Here is a 17,401-nt window from a genome sequence, read left to right as displayed (position 1 = left end):
GTACCAAGAGCCATCCAATTTTGAATAACATAATCTTCCACCAAATATGGGCATCTTCAAGGCCTAATTTGAAATTTGTTTTATTATCGATTTCATATTTTGTAACACTTAAACGAATTTTTGATTAACAAACTCGACAATTTCAAAGTGAGCAATTGCAAAATTGTACCGAAAGAAACATTTTTATATCCACTGCACGAGACTATGTATTGGAAATTCTAAAGATATTCTCATTTTAAAATTATTTTGCGATATTGCTGTTGAATTGAATTTTATGGTTTAAGTACAAAGAACATTTAATAAACAAAGGTAACACACAAAAGGTTAAAAAGAAGGTCACTTTGGGCATAATTTAAAATCTGAAAGCTTTCAGCTTTTTTGTTATTATTAGTATTTAATTAATTTATTTAAAAGAATATTTTGTTTTAAAAAGATTTTTATTTGCCTTCATTGCACCAAAAATTGTAACAGATCAAACAAACAAAAAAAATATGATAGGAGGTAAATTTATAAAGTAGTTTAGTGTTTTGTTTTTTGAAAACATAAAGCTTTAGTTATGCAATTTAAATTTATTTAATTCTGTGGAAAAATTATCAAATTTCACAGAGTGCATGTATGAACATGCATGTGAACTTACTGGCCTGAGACTGTTTAACCAATGCCAGACTTTGTTTTTCTGTTTTTTATAGGTAGTATTTTGTGGTGTCTGGGAAAGAAAGAAACTTCTGTCTAAAGAATGTATTATTGGTCCATGATGTGCTTTTCAAGTTCCATCATTTGTTTGTTGATAGTCACTACGAGTCACAGTAGTGTCATCTCTTCCACTGACTACCTAAAGAATCACAATGAATCCAGATTTCATGATACTTCTCACCTCTCCAGTAAGAATCTCACAAAATATGGTCACGATCGGCATCAGGCATCTGGAAGTAAGTCGTTATCTTGCTGTTGCATCATGTGGTGCGACAGTCATTATTCTAATTTTCTATGTTTTCTTGTTGAATATTCAGCATCTGTATTGTTTTATGTGCAAGCTGCTATATATTGCTGAAGATCCACTGTGCCTGAGTGGATACTGTGGTAATTCGTTCCGGGGTATGTTTTTGTCGAACAGATTTACTGTTTGCAGTTATATAGTATCTACTGTGTTTGGCAGTGAGCCGGTTTCAGTTAGAATGTCTCTCATAAAGGGTTCAGAGATAGCTCTTGAAAGCTGAGCTGTAATTAATTAGCCAGATTAAACCTGGTAATGTTGATTTTACAATCTGTGAAACTTGGTGGCATTGAAAATTCCCTTATTTCCCATATTTATCAACCCTTCAAGGAGTATGGTTTGGCTCTGAAACTTGAAAACTCTTCAAAAGGCCATGAATAAGGGTTTTTTTCTTGATTATATACAAACTAATCCACTTACTTTTTATGTTGACTCTTTTTTTTTCCAACATACACCAACCTAAAATCCGATCTATCAGGAGTTGGCAGAAATTTTCATATGTAATGAACTGGAAAGCCATCCATCTGTGTGGAATTTTACATCCATAAGCCATGGAGACTTGTAATGTTGTGTCTAAGATTTATCAGTAAGAGAAGCTGTATGTATTTTTATGCTGTTCTGTCAGCATTTTTGATTGATGGTAATAAATAGAATCATACATATCAGATACTGAAGAAGACTGCTGTCTTGTTTGTCATGAAGTTTGGTCATAACTAATTGGTACATTTTGTTACATACTTTTTAAACCCATAATTTGCCAAATTTTTTACTTTCAATTTACACTTATTTCTGGGTGTCTAGACTGACATAGAGACTAGAAATTGGAATATGAATGGAATATAGATGAAATCTGTGTTTAGCCCCAAATGAGGATTGATATTCAAGTAGCACTCACTGGAAAATAAAATTCACATTGACAATAAATAATTAGTAAATATATTCTAAAACCCCTAGAGAACACGGCAGTAGATAGGAGTTGGAAATGATGTACATAATAATAGGATATATCACAGTTTGAAAGTGTTGAAATCTTGAAACTCATTTTACTTTTTCTCACAAATAAGATTTTCCAGCTCACTCATTTAACAACTGCTACTCAAGAACTTGTGCAAAAGCTTGAGAAAGGTTTAAACAGTAATGTAAAAAAGTAACCATTGTTGACAACCTAATTAAAGTTACCAAATTTTCCCTACTAAGACAAATCCCAAATGGGGTTCATGGCAGTTAATAAGTCAAAGTAATGTTCATATTCAAATGAGTTACCATCATTTACTGATGAGGTGTTAATAATGCATTTCCCATTCAGAAATTGAGGATCTGCAAGGATGTTTTTTAATCTTTGTATACCTGCAATTAATATTTATTATCTGCCTTTAAATGCTATTGTGTTTTAAGTTTGGAGACTTTTCTGATTTAATTAGTATCATAATTTAGTCAACATCCAGGAATCAACTGCGTGTTATAATAACTGCTTATATGCATAGTGTGGAAAATTAATTTTGAATATGAGTAAAATCTTATTTAGTTAGGAAGATAATATTTCAAGGATTATGTAGGATCTATAAAAGATCAGTGATTTCTAGTAGAATTGTGAGATTTATTTTAACTAGCACGTCAATATTATTTTTGTTAAGTTGTTCTATAATTTCTATTTCTCTCATCTGCCTTCAGCAAAGTACAAAATTATTTAAGATTTAAATAGTGAGCAGAATTGTAATTTAGCGCTCTGACAACCATTCGGTAAATGTGAGTTTGAAACGAAAATGCAACTACTTAGGTAACCAGTACATTAGTGAGCAGCTTCAGATAACTGAGATAATACTGCTGACCATTAAAATTGCTATGTTAGGAGGGAAAACAAACAGCAGAATCTTTAATCTTTATCATGTCACTTTAAATCATGTCATCCGACTAAACAAAAGTTAGCTTCATTTTATTCCTATGTTTTCCGTGCTCTTCAAGTTTGCTCCTCCAAACTAGCCCTTGATGAAGAACTAAATTATTTAAAAGCAATAGCTATTGACAGGGGCTTTTCACCCAACATTATTAATCAAGCAGTTAAAAAATTCTCATCTCAACACACTAAAAGCCACACTCTTATTTTAGGAGATTATAAAAATTCTGTTGTCATTCCCTTCTTTCCATCAATTAGCTATAAAGTTGCACATATTTTGCAGAAATTTAACTTTCGGGTTGTTTACTCTCCCATCAATAAAATTCCAACTTCTATACTCAAGGACCCCATTCCGGATATGAATTCCTGGGGTATTTATAGGATTCCTTGCCAGTGCGGTTTAATTTACATTGGCCAAACTAAGAGAGCCTTAAAATTTCGCGTCAAAGAACATGAGGCATATGTTAGAAAAAAGGAAACACAGAAGTCTTCTGTTGCTCAACATTGTTGGTCCGAAAATCACACTTTCAATTTTTCTGCTGCCAAAATTATTCAAAAAACATCTTCCATTGGAGAACTGGATTTTCTAGAGGCATTTCACATTCATAAAAATCTTTCTGTTCTAGTTAACGATCCTAATTCCAATCCAAATTTGCCTTCGGCTTTTAGAGAAATTATGTTTTAGTTCTGGTTTCGCCAACAGATGGCGCCACTTGCTTATTCTTGTCCAGAATTTCTTACCTTATCTAAACATTATTTCCTATCTTGTTCATTTGCGGTTTTGCAGCTGAAGATGATGGTTCGGTAAAACCATCGAAACTAGTCCTGTGAAAATTTTGTAAATTAACGCTGATTTTTGTTGTTTGACTTCTGAATTAGCAGAATCTTATTTAGTGAACATGTACAGTATAAGAGGAAGAAGTAATCAAATTTACAAATGGTTTGCAGTTCACAGCGTGCAAAATCCAGTCTGCACAGCTGCCTGTTCTGGCAACAACAGCAGCTGTAATCTGGCTTCACACTGAGTTTGAACTAAGCTTGAACTACAAATATGGGTACTTCATTTTATGTGGCTTCAACTCTATACCAGAGTTCATCAATCTTAGTAGCTGAAGAATGGTGGCATGACAGTCTCTTGGCAACCCATGATCAGTTGTTCTCCGTTGGTGAGAGATCTAGAGAATATGCAGACTGGGGCAGCAATCAAACACCTTCTGCATTGAGGAAAGTCAAGATTAGCATGGGCAACATGTGATGTGTTATTGTCTTTTTGAAAGATGACATTATGTAGGCCCTGAAGATAGTAGTGCAGCCACTAGCCTTAATACATCAGAAATGTAATGGTGGCTGTCCACATTGCTGGCTTGTGTAAAAGAGGTGACTGCAATGGTACTCCATACTAACATGGCAAGTGTCATATGATGCTAACAAATGCAAGCTGGTAACATTTGTTATTCTCTGTGTCTACACATAGATGCAACATAATGCCTTATGCAGAATCAGGATTTGCTTGAAAAGGCAGTGTAATGCCTTTCCTGTGCCCGACGTTCTCATTTGTTATGCCATTGTAATTTCACCTGGAATCGTCAAGGAAAGCCACAACAATGCATTGCCATGTTGATGGTCCTTTGTGCTGATGACATTGTCACACTGTCTGAGTGGACATTTGTTGTCATACACATGATCCAAGTTCCCTACTCAGAAAAGATGGCCGTGCAATCCTGCAAGGCTGAAAGGGCAACATGTCTGTCCCCTCAGGCATTAGTGGCTCAGGGCTGCTGAGATCTTGAATTGTATTCAGTATGTCCCTCCTGGATCCATTGATTCCATATTTGTGTGACACCTAAGTTTTTAACAGTTATCTTTAATTAAAGCTACTTTCCTATTCTTCCTAATTTCAGCTTGCAATTTCCTACTAGAAGTGTTTTTAGAATTGCGTTTAATGCAAATGAGTAAGGTCGAAGCTCCACTGACTTCGTTAGAGAGGAGTTTCTGACTAGTGCGCTTTCGTCTTTTGGCTATGTCTCTCTAAGCTATTTCTACGTTCACCTGTATTTCATGCTCTTGAGCTTCACCAGCTTATTTGATATTTAAGGGCAACTACTTAGACATTCTTGACAGCTTTGGCTATATCTTTTAGTTAAATTTTATTTCTTGTTACTTTGAGTTCAAGCCCAAGTGGAGGCTTTACTGTACACTCTGAGAAAGAAGCCGAATGTACATTTTTATTTTTAATAATAAAGGGTAATTAATCCTTCTTGAGTTTTATGTCTCGGTTCCTCAAATCAAGCGATTATTTGTTTATCTGTTCATGAGGTTCCTGCACAGTTAGCTGTTAGATAAAAGACTGGAACCATGCACATTCAAGGGGCCAGTACAAAAAGCAATGTTGCAGAATGACAAACCATAGACCCCAACAGGTCACAGTCGAATTCTAACGCATACTGGTAGGAATTTCTCATTCTTACGTGAGGCATAACATGACCTTTTTACAAACAACCAATTCAAATGAGAGAACAGCTCTTAATTTTTCCTATTTATGCATAATTTGGATGGCATTACTCATACCTGTTTTGTGCGCATGCTCTGGAATACTAATCATTTGCATATCGCAGCATATAGTATGCCTTTCATGTGAAATGTTTCATTCTTTGAAATTTTTTGCATGCCAATTTTATTATATAGCAATTTTAATGGCCAGCTGCAGCAGTGTAGTTAAAAACCCAATAACTTGAGTCGAGTTATTAGTGAAAATTAGTTTGTGTGTTTTACTCCTTTAAATACTTTAGTTCCAGATACTTTGCAAGTAATGGTGGCTAATAGTTTTTAAGCAGTGTTTCAAGACATAATTTGAATAATCCTTTACTTCAATTTTTATTTATTTGTGAAGTGAATTAAATATTCTAATTTGTTGCAGAAATGAGATTTATCAGATCCAAGAAGCTTAAGCAGCCAAATTAAAATCGATAATTAAAAGTTAATAGTTTGTAATCATATAGGAATATTAATAGCTTAATAATCCTATAAGATTGCTAACTAATTATCCTATAATTAATTAATAATCTTACAAGATTACAACTAATGTAATTAGATAATTAGTATGTAATCATATAGGATCTTATTCGGAATATTAAAGAATTTTGAGATTCATGGAAAATGAATAAACTGCTCCATGTCTGACACTCGCCCAGAGACATGCCTGAGCTAGTTTTGTTATACATAAAATAATGATTGACTTCAAGTTGAACATAGATATTCAGAATTTTAGTCAGTTACTAACTGTGCTGCCTTTTCTAGGTTTTGAGAGCATGTTGGGTGGCTCCTACCAGACAAAGTCAACAAAGAAAGGCCCACTTTCATCTTTTGAAACACTGAGAACCATAAAGTCCAGCAGTCAAATGAAGCGGAATACTCGAGCAGCAGCTGATGACTTAATTCTTCCTCTTCCAAAAATGCAAAGAAGTAAGACAGCAATTTCCTGGTATATGAAATGTTTTTCTTTGGCAAATTACACTCATGTCCATAAATTAAGGATAATGCAAAATCAGGCAAAGGAAGAGTTAGAAGCAAAACAAATTTGACTTATTTGTAAAGCTTATTTACTAAACAAAAGGTAAAGAGCAAAAAAAGATGCTATATGTTTGATATTATTAAAAAAATTAGCGATTTTTTCTCCCTGGAGCAAATTAAAAAAAAAAAAAAAAAAAAAAAAAAAAAAAACCTATTTACAAAAAAACAATAATAATGGTTGGTATGATTGTTAATATATTGTATGTCTCCCAGAATATGCAAAACAGTCCGTACAATGCCTAGGCATGCTGAGTATCAAATTATCGATCTGATCTTGGGGGATATTACACCACTCAAAAAGCAATGCTCTCCGAAGTTCCGGTATACATGTAGGAAGAGGTTGACTGGCTGCAACTCGTCGGCCAAGTACGTCCCACACGTGCTCTACTGGATTAAAGTCCGGTGAGAATGCTGGCCAGTCCATACGGGTGATATCCTCCGATTGAAGGCATTCGCTTACGATGTTTGCACGGTGAGGACGGGCATTGTCATCCATAAACACAAATTGTGCGCACATGGCGCCCCGAAACAAACGTACATATTGTTCCAAAATGACGTCCCGATAGATGTGGCTTGTCATGGTTCCAATTTGAACATGCAGGTCAGTTCTGGAACCCAGAATAATTCCACCCCAAACGAGCACTCCTGCACCGTCGTAACGGTGTCGTTCAATGATGTTTTCTTGGTGGTAACGGGTACCTGGAGCTCTCCATATGAAAGTCCGGGGAGAATCAGACTGCAAGTTAAACCTGGATTCGTCAGAAAACATCACACAAGCTCACTGTTGCGGTGTCCACAATGCATGCTCTCTACTCCAGGCTAACCACAGGCGACAGTGAGTTGCAGTAAGTGGAACACATCTGACAGGTCTACGAGCATATAGACCGATCTGCCCTAAGCATCTGTACACAGTCTGCCTTGAAATGTCGTACCAGTGGCTGAAGAGAGCTGACGAGACAGGTCTGAGGCTGTGCTCCGCCTGTTTCTTTTGGCAGTAACTGCCAACTACCGGTCCTCATTCGGCGTTGTAACTCTGGGGCGACCTATGCTGGTGTCTACTCACATTACCATCATCTTGGAATCGTTGCCAAAGCATGGAGATGACACTCTGGGCAATTCCAAGTTCGTCTGATACTTCCAGTTGGGTACGCCCACATTCCAGACGGCCGATAATTCTACCACGTAAAAAAATCATCCAAATGCGTCCTTTGTGCAATAACTATTCGGTTATTGCACTGAAATGCTTATAAAGCGCCTGCGAATAATTTTACTTCTTTGCCTGTATTCCTTATATATCACTCTCTTACACTCTCGTCATTGTGACGTACCATCGGTGTCATCTGGTTACTTTCTGAAATTTGCATATGATTCTTGAAGATGTGTGTAGTGATTTTACAGGTGATATATTTATTTTAGAGTTCGATTTCGGCGTAACTCCGAATTATCCTTAATTTATGGACATGAGTGTATATGAAAATTTTGTTGGTACTTTTTCATTTCACCGGCACAAATCTCACTAAGCAGACTTTATGGTGACAACACACATTATACACATAAAACATTTTTACCAAATGTTAGTTCTAAGAATTTTTTACTTTAAAGCCATAAACATTTTAATATCATTTAAATATTTTTCAAATGGGTCTTTCATTTGCCTTCTCCAGATAAATTCCACGAGTTAACTTTCCAGATGATTACGTGCCATTTCACTCTGTTTCTTATTTCGCCATTGGTGCTACCCTATAGTCTTTCCATTTTTGTGTGTGTGTTCCAGTTTCGGAATTGACACAAGTGTGTTCGAAACAAAAAAAATGTTCAAAACTTTTCTCTTCCAGTGTTTCAGTGCAGTATGATTTTCACGAATCCGAATATATTATAGTTCCGTTTTTAAAATTTTCCTTAATTACTTCTAATATAATGCTCATGGATCGGCTTGGCAGCTTCACAAAGAAACATTTGTTTGTTTCACATCGTGTTTCACCAAAGATTCATTGTTGTGGTAGAATCCGCCCTGCATTGTTTTTGCGCTTCGCGAACACACTTTCAACCACTTCGGCAGTCGTACCAAATCCTCCTATTTTACGCTGTTGACGTTTAAGTAAAGAATCCACACAAACCTTGTGCATGTAGTTATTTTAGTCAACTGTTTCATGACTGATTTCTAACTGACTTGTAGTGTCCAGGGGGTTAACTTCTATCTGGATACAGGAGTAGCAGGGAAGTACACAGAAGAAGGGTTCAAACCCTTTATTAACTCTTTAAAATTTACAATGCGTCTGCTTGATGCTAACAAACTTCGCCTCTACTTGGGTGGGTAACTGAAAGTCAGAGAATAGAAACTAAAAATTTGAAGATATTAACAAAAAAATATAACTAGACTACAGGGCTCAGCGAAATCCCAAACTTCAACCCCCTTCTAAAACTAGTGGCAGCAGATTAATGCAATTAGGCCATTTGAACCAACAATCAGCAAAGTACCTATGGAAGAGACGGCAGCTAGAGCCCAACTCTCTAACTCTCCTTTTAAAAACTCGGTATTTATAGCCTTTTCTCCTCAAGGTAGAATTTGCATTCTTCCATGCATGCTACCAAAATTTAACTATTCTGGCACTGACAATTAGGGGAATGGAGGCATGTAGGAAAGTCTGAACTAAAATTTAAATTATTAGTAAAAATAAATATAAATCCGTACAGACTGATTTTCACAAAATTTAACTGAAGTTAATTCTTCGTTCCAACCATAACTAAACCTCACACACTTCAAGAAACTCAATTTTGATGACTCAAACCATGTGGCTTTTTGGATACTTCTTTTACTGCGATAAACTGAAAGATTGCAGTGCGACTGAATTTTGTCTCCGAAATACAATTGTATTTCATGATTATTATCAGAAGTAGCAATTTTACGCAAAACAACTTTCTCTTGAAAGAATTTGACAGAAAGTTTTATTTCATTATTTTTATTCATTTCATTTTTGCTATCTCTTGTTTCTTCTCTCTCTGCATGCAGATAGATTTCATAGATATTTAGGCTTGAATAGAAGTACTTGTTATGATTATGCAATGTAGTAGCTTAATCATTTATGGCTATTTTATTTTCTGTCTTATCTGAATAAAAATATTTACATGCAGTGTGCAATACAACATGGGAATTTTTATGAATGATACATAATCAAAATGTTAAAAAAGTATTTTTATTATTTTTTTAGGAAGCAGTCATGCAGATCATGACCACTCATCAAAACCATTGACATCGTCTTCCAAAGTGGAGAAACGAAAGACGAGTGCTCACAGTCATATGCATCATCATCATAATGATACTGATGATAGTGAAGATCATCATGACATAAGTGATGAAGATCACAATATAAATGGTGAAACTCATCATCATCAGGATTCTCATGAAAGATCTCATGCTAGTGATATTTCCGACAGTGATGAAGATCATCATCATCATTCTAGTGAAATGTCATCATCTGAAAATGAAGGTAACGATGAAAATTCTGTGAAAGAAGGAGGTCTTCCAGATGGTCATAGCAGTAATCATGATGGTCATTCTTGTGATCATCATCATGAGCATGGAGAGGAGCATTCTAGTGATGTAGCACCATCTGCTGATTTTCATCAACATTTTGCTGCATCGAGTCGAAACATATCAGGGAAAGGTATGTATATTATCCAAAAGTGATGTTTTCTCACTGTTCAAAGTACAGTCATAATAGGTGATTTATAATTATTATTTCATTTACTTGCAATCTTTTTACATTATTGACGCTATAAGATATATAACTTAAGTCATTAGGGAATAATATTCAAGTCAAAAGACTTGTTTTGTAACAAAGTAACAGTGAAATTTTGATTTAAATCTGCCATGCTATTTGAATGCGCTTGCTATGTTAAAGAAAATTTTTAAAAATCATCATATCAAAAAAGTGAAATGTACGTCCATTAAAAAATGACGAAAGTTCTGTATCTTCCACTCTATTGGGCTGATAGACGAAATTCAACTTCCGTTTTTCGTGTCTTGAAAGAATGAGTTAGGTTACATAGTAGATGTATAGCATTATTCTGATTTAGGGTTTTGAACTAACACAGGTTGGTTAACACATGTATAATTAATCTAACACAGGTTGGTATTTGAACTCAAAATTGGATTTTTTCTCCAATGACATATGATATTTCGATAGCATGTCTCAAATTATGCCAAAGTGTTTTGTAAAAATCACATGGTTTTTTAAAAAATTAGTTGTCAAAGTTTTAGCTTCTAAGTGTTAACTGAATTTGATACATCTTCTTTTTTTATTATTATTAAACTTACTTGATTCCTTCTTTTACATTTTGAAATTTAGGTTCAGTGCCAAAAAAATTCGCACATTTTTCTGATTTATTTTCTAAATTTGTATTTTTAAGTAATTTTTATAAATTTTTTTTTTTTTTTAAAAATTTGAGTTGTAACCCATATAATTTTTAGCATCTTCTTAAAGTAGAAATATTTTTACGCATTTCTTCAGATTTTCCTAAGATATATGTGAGTTTATATACTGACACATTTTAGATTTGGCATCTTTGTTTTAAATAATAATAATGACACCAAATGTGATTTACAGATTTTATTAAAATCTTCAGTGAATTACCTTTTATTTTTAACCTTAAATTACCAAATAATTTTTTTAAATTCCTAGAGAGTTTGCATAATAAATATTTATTAATGATATATGGAAAGCAATTTTTAATTTATAAGGAATATGAATCAAATTTTTCATATATTTTTTTCCCCGATATTTTATAAAGTAAATTTTTATCTTATAGTGTTGTCTGCTGATTTTACTTTAACTTCTTTTAACTCCTTAACTGCAGCGGGCGTATATATACGCTTTGCTCAGCCGATACTTTAACTGCCCCAGGCATATATATACGCCCTTCCAAAATACTATCATTTGCTTTGCGCAGCTACCCATAAAATTATTTGCAAAGCTTTTTAAATGCAACACCACAATGACCTTGACAAAGTATGCGAAGGAAGATACTTTTTCAGACAAGTGTGGGGAGAAAGTGGAGAGAGGGCTGTGTCTAAAGAGGTGAAAGTAATGACTGCGCGGTATTGGTGTTATTTGAGTAAAATGTATTTTTTTTATTCTGTGTCCCCCGTTTTCGTTTACTTTTTGTAGTAGGTTGAAGCATAATAAAGAAAGATGTTATGGATGTTTCAAACCCATTTATCTTTTTTGAATTATTTTTTGATGAACTGCTCGTGCTTCATATTGTTACTGAAACTAACCGTGTTGTAGACGAGTATATGAACTAACACCTTGCAAACGAAAAACCAAGAGCAAAATCGTGGCATTCAACCAGTTCGGAAGAAATATATGTTTTTTAGGCATACTGATTTCACAAGAAATAACACTGAAACCTGATATTACACTTTACTGGTCTAAAAATGACTTGATCGAAACTCCATTTTAGGGATTTTTTATTATAAAAACATCATTTTTATTATACTTACATCTTTTTATTATACTTTTACTCACAACATTAAATTTTGTGCATTAATTTTTTCTATTATTCTTTATTTTGTGAAAGTAAACAGTTTTTAGAAAGTAAAACTTGCCCTTATTTTCCCCTAATACATTGCATAACTACGTGCGCCTGTGTGAAAAACCGTGGCACTGGGAAATTAATCTTTTACGTTTTCCACAGCAGTTAAGGGGTTAAATCAAATTTTCGAAAACTGAGATAGTTTTGATACGGAAATTTAAAAAAGTCATTGATTAAATTTTTTAAAATATAACCGGCTGTAGCAGAAGTATACTAACTCAAAAATATTGCACAATTAAAATAAGATTTAAAATGAATATTAAATTATTCTTGCTTTATCAAAACACTACATACAGAAGAATTCATAACAGTAGATATTCTGAAATATTCAATTTTTTTCATATTGTTGTTGTTGATTCCTAAAGTAACATTCTAGAATGAATTCCAAAATATTAATATATATTAAAGAATTACATGCAGGTTCAAGAAAAGTCAATTCAATTCTACTAAAAACGGCAAACTAAATACAAAAACCATAACAATGCATTATACAAACGATAATACAGTTTTAAAGATAACTTCACTAAAGTTATTTACATACATACAAAAACTGGAGTATGCTTTTACATGTGTATAGATTCTTAACAAATACATAAATTAAAATTATTCAAATTTGCAGTATTTTAGAAATCCAATCTTTATTCAAAAACTTGACATTGTTTTGATTTCATAAACTAAATTAAATTCTTCAAAATGTATGATTTAGTCTTCTTTTCCAAAATCTCGTCACATTATCTTACACTAGGTTGGGTTATTTGAATATGGCAAAGCACACATGATCTATCTGACTAGGGGGAGGGATGCTTTTGTGGATGACTTTCTAAGAGAAACTGGTTCACATAGCACATGGGGTAACTATAAAAATGCAGTCAGTCCATTCACCTGGGATGAAGTATGAGTATTCAGTGGTCATTATGGAACTATGTGTATCCATTGATGGGACTTGCTTAAATTATGAGCTAGGTTGTTAATCTTTCCAATTTTAAATATATAAAATATTATTTTATTCATAGGTGTAAAAAACAGAGTTAAAGTTTTGTTATTGTATTACTTTCTAAACTGTTAAGCCATATAGTGCCAATGAATGTTCAGTTACATTTGCTATTTATTATTCTGTTCCTTTAGCATTTTTGGAATCCCTAAGCTAAAGACAAGAGGATAATTTCCCTGCATTCTGGGAAGATTAAACAGGTGTGTGTGTGTGTGATTATGGCAAAGCCTCGAGGGCTATCTGCCTAATCGGAGGAATGCTTCGTGGAGGACTTTCTAAGAGAAACTAGTTCGTATACACGTTACACATGGGGAAAACCATGAAAACGCCCATGCAGCCAGCCCATTCACGGGATCCGAACCTCGGACCGAACTACTAGTGTTCAGCCGACTCGGCCACTGGTGGGCAGAGTCGTAGCTAGGGTTTTCAGCGCCCAGGAACAACTGAAGATTTTGCGCCCCATACTGCTTGCCAAGGATGGAAAACATTTAATTCTAAAATGTCGTAACATCAGTTTGGCGCCCCTTGGATTCTGCGCTCGGGGACAGATGCCCCCCTCTAGCTACGCCCCTGCTGGTGGGCGAAGATTAAGCAGCAATTGGATTTTTAGAATAGTGACATCAGTTTTATTTTACAATGTGAGGTGTCAAAACAATTATGTTTAAATTGTTTGGCTTAGATGAGCTGCAAATTAAGCAGATGATTGTAAATCTTAACATTATTCAGTCAGAAATTTCTCATCATGTCTGCTATTTATCTGTTGTTTACGATTAGCCCTTGTGTATGCATAGAGTTTGAGATGTTTTCTATTATTGCCTGTTTATGTATAATGTCAGAAATAGATTCTGATAATTTGACTTGACTGTATGTTTCTTGTAATTAAAAATGTAATACTTGTACATTATGTGACTGGGAGGAGATAATTTCTTGTGTTAGACATTCTTTGTCTCCATCTTGAGCAAATCAGCATTCATCAAAGTTAAAATCAGTTTTATACCATATACAATATGCCTGCAAAAGAATTATGTAATGTAACATTTGCAACAAATTGCTCAAAAGGTTTTTTAATGTGGTGTGGTAAGATAACATGTAGAAAATTTCGCTGATGAATTCACTGTGGAAAAAACTGAAAAAAATGAATGAATCAGGAAGATCAATAAAAATCATGAAACGCACAAGTGGTCATCTTCTATACAGTTATTTATTATATCTCTGCTTGTAGCAATAAAGATCAGTCCTTCATTTTAGAAAGTTTCAGAAGCTTTCAATTTTAAAAAGTATTCTTTCAAACAATGTTTTTATGCCTTTTAAAAAAAAAAATTGTATTTTATATCTGCAGAAATATTTAAATATTCTAATTTTTCTTCATTATTGATTCAATTGCCAATACAATAGATTCTTGATTTTGCAAACTCATAAGAACCACAAAGATATTCATTACATTATCGAAATTAACATTATTAACATAATTATCATTAATAATATCATTAACATTATTATAACATTATCATAAATTAATTATTAAATAATATCATTAACATTATCATAAATTAACATTATTAATGTTATAACAATAACATTATCGATATTAACATTATCAAAAGCTCATAAATGGAAATGAATATTCATCAGGGTCAAAACTGTAGTTCTCAGAAATGTGTATTCAATAAACTGGATGTTTAAAGAGAGGCAAGTTTACTGTATTATTATGGAAAGAGAGTAAGAGTATTTGTAAGAGTTTGTTTTATCTAGCTTTTGTATATCATTGTAATACAGTTATTGCAAAATGTTTAATGTACTTTCTAATTTCATGTTAAACTTGAAATTAAATATATTTTACTTTTCAAACATATATATTGGAATAAAAATAAGCTGTGGTAAAATTAATAATTAAATCATAATAAAAATAAAATGCTTTAATTTAATGCATTTGCAAATTTAAATTTTTTATTACGTATCATAATTAAATAGCAATTTTTGATGAAAAATAAATTTGTAGGATGTTTATACTCGTAATTTGGATTTGAATGTAGCATTGCATTAGAAAGATTTAAGTTAAATCTGATTGTATCTCTTTTTCGATTACACAGAATGGCTCTATGCATCTCTAGCAGTTATAATAATCAGTCTTTGTGGCTTGTTCAGTGTCGCTGTCATTCCCATCATGCAGAAGTGGTTTTATCACACTTTGCTTCAGTTTCTAGTTGGATTGGCTATTGGAAGCTTGTCTGGAGATGGTCTTCTGCACCTTATGCCCCATGTGAGTACTTTTTGTATTTTTAGCAAATCTACATTTGATGCATCAATAAAGTACCTACGGATTTTTTTCAATAGATGTTAGAATCCAAATTGCTCGATTGTCAAAACTGCCTTCTGTAAATACGTTCAAGCCCTGCTAAATGAACTTAAAAAAACTGGAAGATTTGTTCTCTGCATCTGATAAGAAATATATTTGTCTATTGGATCCGATAAGAAAAATGGATTATGTCACAAAAAATGTAAAAACTGAATGATGAATAAATGGGGAGGGGGGGACTGATTAACATTATCGCATTTAGCAAAATAAATGAATAATAAATTTAATTAAAAATCATATTAAGATTTAATTTTAATTATTTTTACACACAGGTTTTAAATTTGTAGTTCATTTTTTCCCCCAGTCACTTCAAAGTGTCTGGCAGTTTCATTGACTTTTATCTGAAGCATTTGATCAAATATTGGCAGATTAAGGCCTCTTTGGATGGCAAACCATGCTTTCACCTTTCTCAACTTTTTTCTTGCATCTAAATTTTTCTATGAGCAGAAATTATAGAATTTCAATTTTTTCATATGGTATCAACTGAACACTTGGATAAACTATATTTCTGGCAGATATTGATATGGCTGCAATCATTTTTTTATTTTTCGAATAATGTTCATTTTATCTTATGTAGCTGCTTTATGTTTATAGCTTACCATTTGCTGCATTTTTGACACAGAACAGGGCATAGGGAGTTTGGTCAAAGACCATTTTGATCTTCTGGAAAAGATGAATTTTATCCAATGTCAAGTAACAATACAATTGTCCCCCCTCAAGGTACATATGGCTGCAATGCAAAGATTCAGTAACTTTTGTAAAGAGTATCTTATGTCTTGCAAAAGAATTCAAGAATGTAAAATTCCTGTTTTCGAGGGTATAACTTTTATTCTCTTTATGAAGAGCTTCTATACTGAAATAAAGCAAACGGATAAGAGTATAATTTTTCATTCTCTAAAAAAAAGTTAAAAAATTTCTCTCCTCTCTCTTTGGATAATGAAAGTTAAAAAATTTCTATCATAGCAGCATCGCCTTGAATATAGTATCATCACAATCAAAGAATTTAAATGGATTCGGAGAACCCATTCGTGTTTGTGAGTTCAAATAAATCAAAGATATTCATACTCTTGGAGGTTTCATGCATTATAAAATAGCATTAAGAGTATAGGAAACTGAACATGAATGAAAGGTTTATTCATTATATCTGAAAGTTCATTATAAGTGGGTTCATTATAGCGGAGTTCAACTGTATTACTTTTTCCATCAATATTTTCATTCTTCTAACTTTACTAATTTCCAGATTAACTGTTAACCTGTCTGATGAAACATGCCTTTTATCCTGTAGGAAAAGCATTTATCTTTATTTTAATCTAATTTAAACTGGTCTTTAAGTCAAGTAGTAAAAAGTAGCCTTTTATATACCTTCTCCAAGGAACAGAAATTCAATTAAAGCCATGAATTATTAAAAGAAAAAATTAATTTTCATCAGTATTTTAATTAGTATTTTCTAGATATCTGTCACTTTAAGAACATAAACATCAAATCATAATAACCAAAATCAAAAGTAAAAAAATTAAGTATTGAAAAAGTAACTATTGTCATTTATTGCAGATTAATTGACTTGTCAAGGGGAACAAATCAATCTACTATTCATTAATAATTAAATTAATATATATGTATATAATCTATTTACTAATGGATTATTAAATATATTATCTACTTTGATAAAGATAATTAGAATTCTATTGAAATAAAGTAACTTATAAGCGTATTTAAAAACTGAATCTTGAAAAAATTTTTAAATGGAAACATCAAAAATGAATCTTGAATAAATTGAAAAAGGAAACTTTTAAAAAGGTATAATTAAAATTAAAAATGTAATGAATAAACCAAGTAATTATCGTCATTGACCAGAAATTAGTTGACTTTTCAAGGGAAACAAACCAACTTCAGATCAATTAACAATAATTAATAAATGCGAAGGTATTTCATCTTTTGCACAAGTAAGAATTATTACAACAAAAATGTTTTTTAGCAAGCTGAGTTTAAGCTAAGTAAGTA

General features: G+C 32.8%; 1 protein-coding gene and 1 long non-coding RNA gene across 3 annotated transcripts in view; one reads left to right on the top strand and one right to left on the bottom strand.

Annotated features, from left to right (window-relative positions):
- The window catches only part of LOC118195036 (zinc transporter foi-like), a 128,029-nt gene that overhangs the window by 68,778 nt on the left and 41,850 nt on the right, over positions 1-17,401 (top strand). For both annotated transcript variants that reach the window (XM_035366273.2, XM_035366268.2), the window contains 4 exons: positions 690-929; positions 6,186-6,350; positions 9,668-10,123; positions 15,135-15,304. In XM_035366273.2, coding sequence (XP_035222164.1) covers positions 737-929; positions 6,186-6,350; positions 9,668-10,123; positions 15,135-15,304 — 984 coding nt within the window. In that variant the 5' untranslated portion in view covers positions 690-736. The remainder of the gene's footprint in view (positions 1-689; positions 930-6,185; positions 6,351-9,667; positions 10,124-15,134; positions 15,305-17,401) is intronic.
- LOC118195065 (uncharacterized) overlaps positions 10,018-17,401 on the bottom strand; it is a 94,830-nt gene continuing 87,446 nt past the window's right edge. The window contains exon 3 of the long non-coding RNA XR_004759194.2: positions 10,018-10,156. This is a non-coding gene — a long non-coding RNA (uncharacterized LOC118195065). The remainder of the gene's footprint in view (positions 10,157-17,401) is intronic.

The sequence above is a fragment of the Stegodyphus dumicola genome, chromosome 7 (assembly GCF_044657685.1).
Source record: "Stegodyphus dumicola isolate Sdum_Otavi_A_Nest chromosome 7, ASM4465768v1".
In the NCBI taxonomy this organism is placed as follows: Eukaryota; Metazoa; Arthropoda; class Arachnida; order Araneae; family Eresidae; genus Stegodyphus; species Stegodyphus dumicola.
The sequence above is the reverse complement of the archived record's forward strand: the minus strand, read 5'-3'. Positions and strand labels throughout refer to the sequence as shown.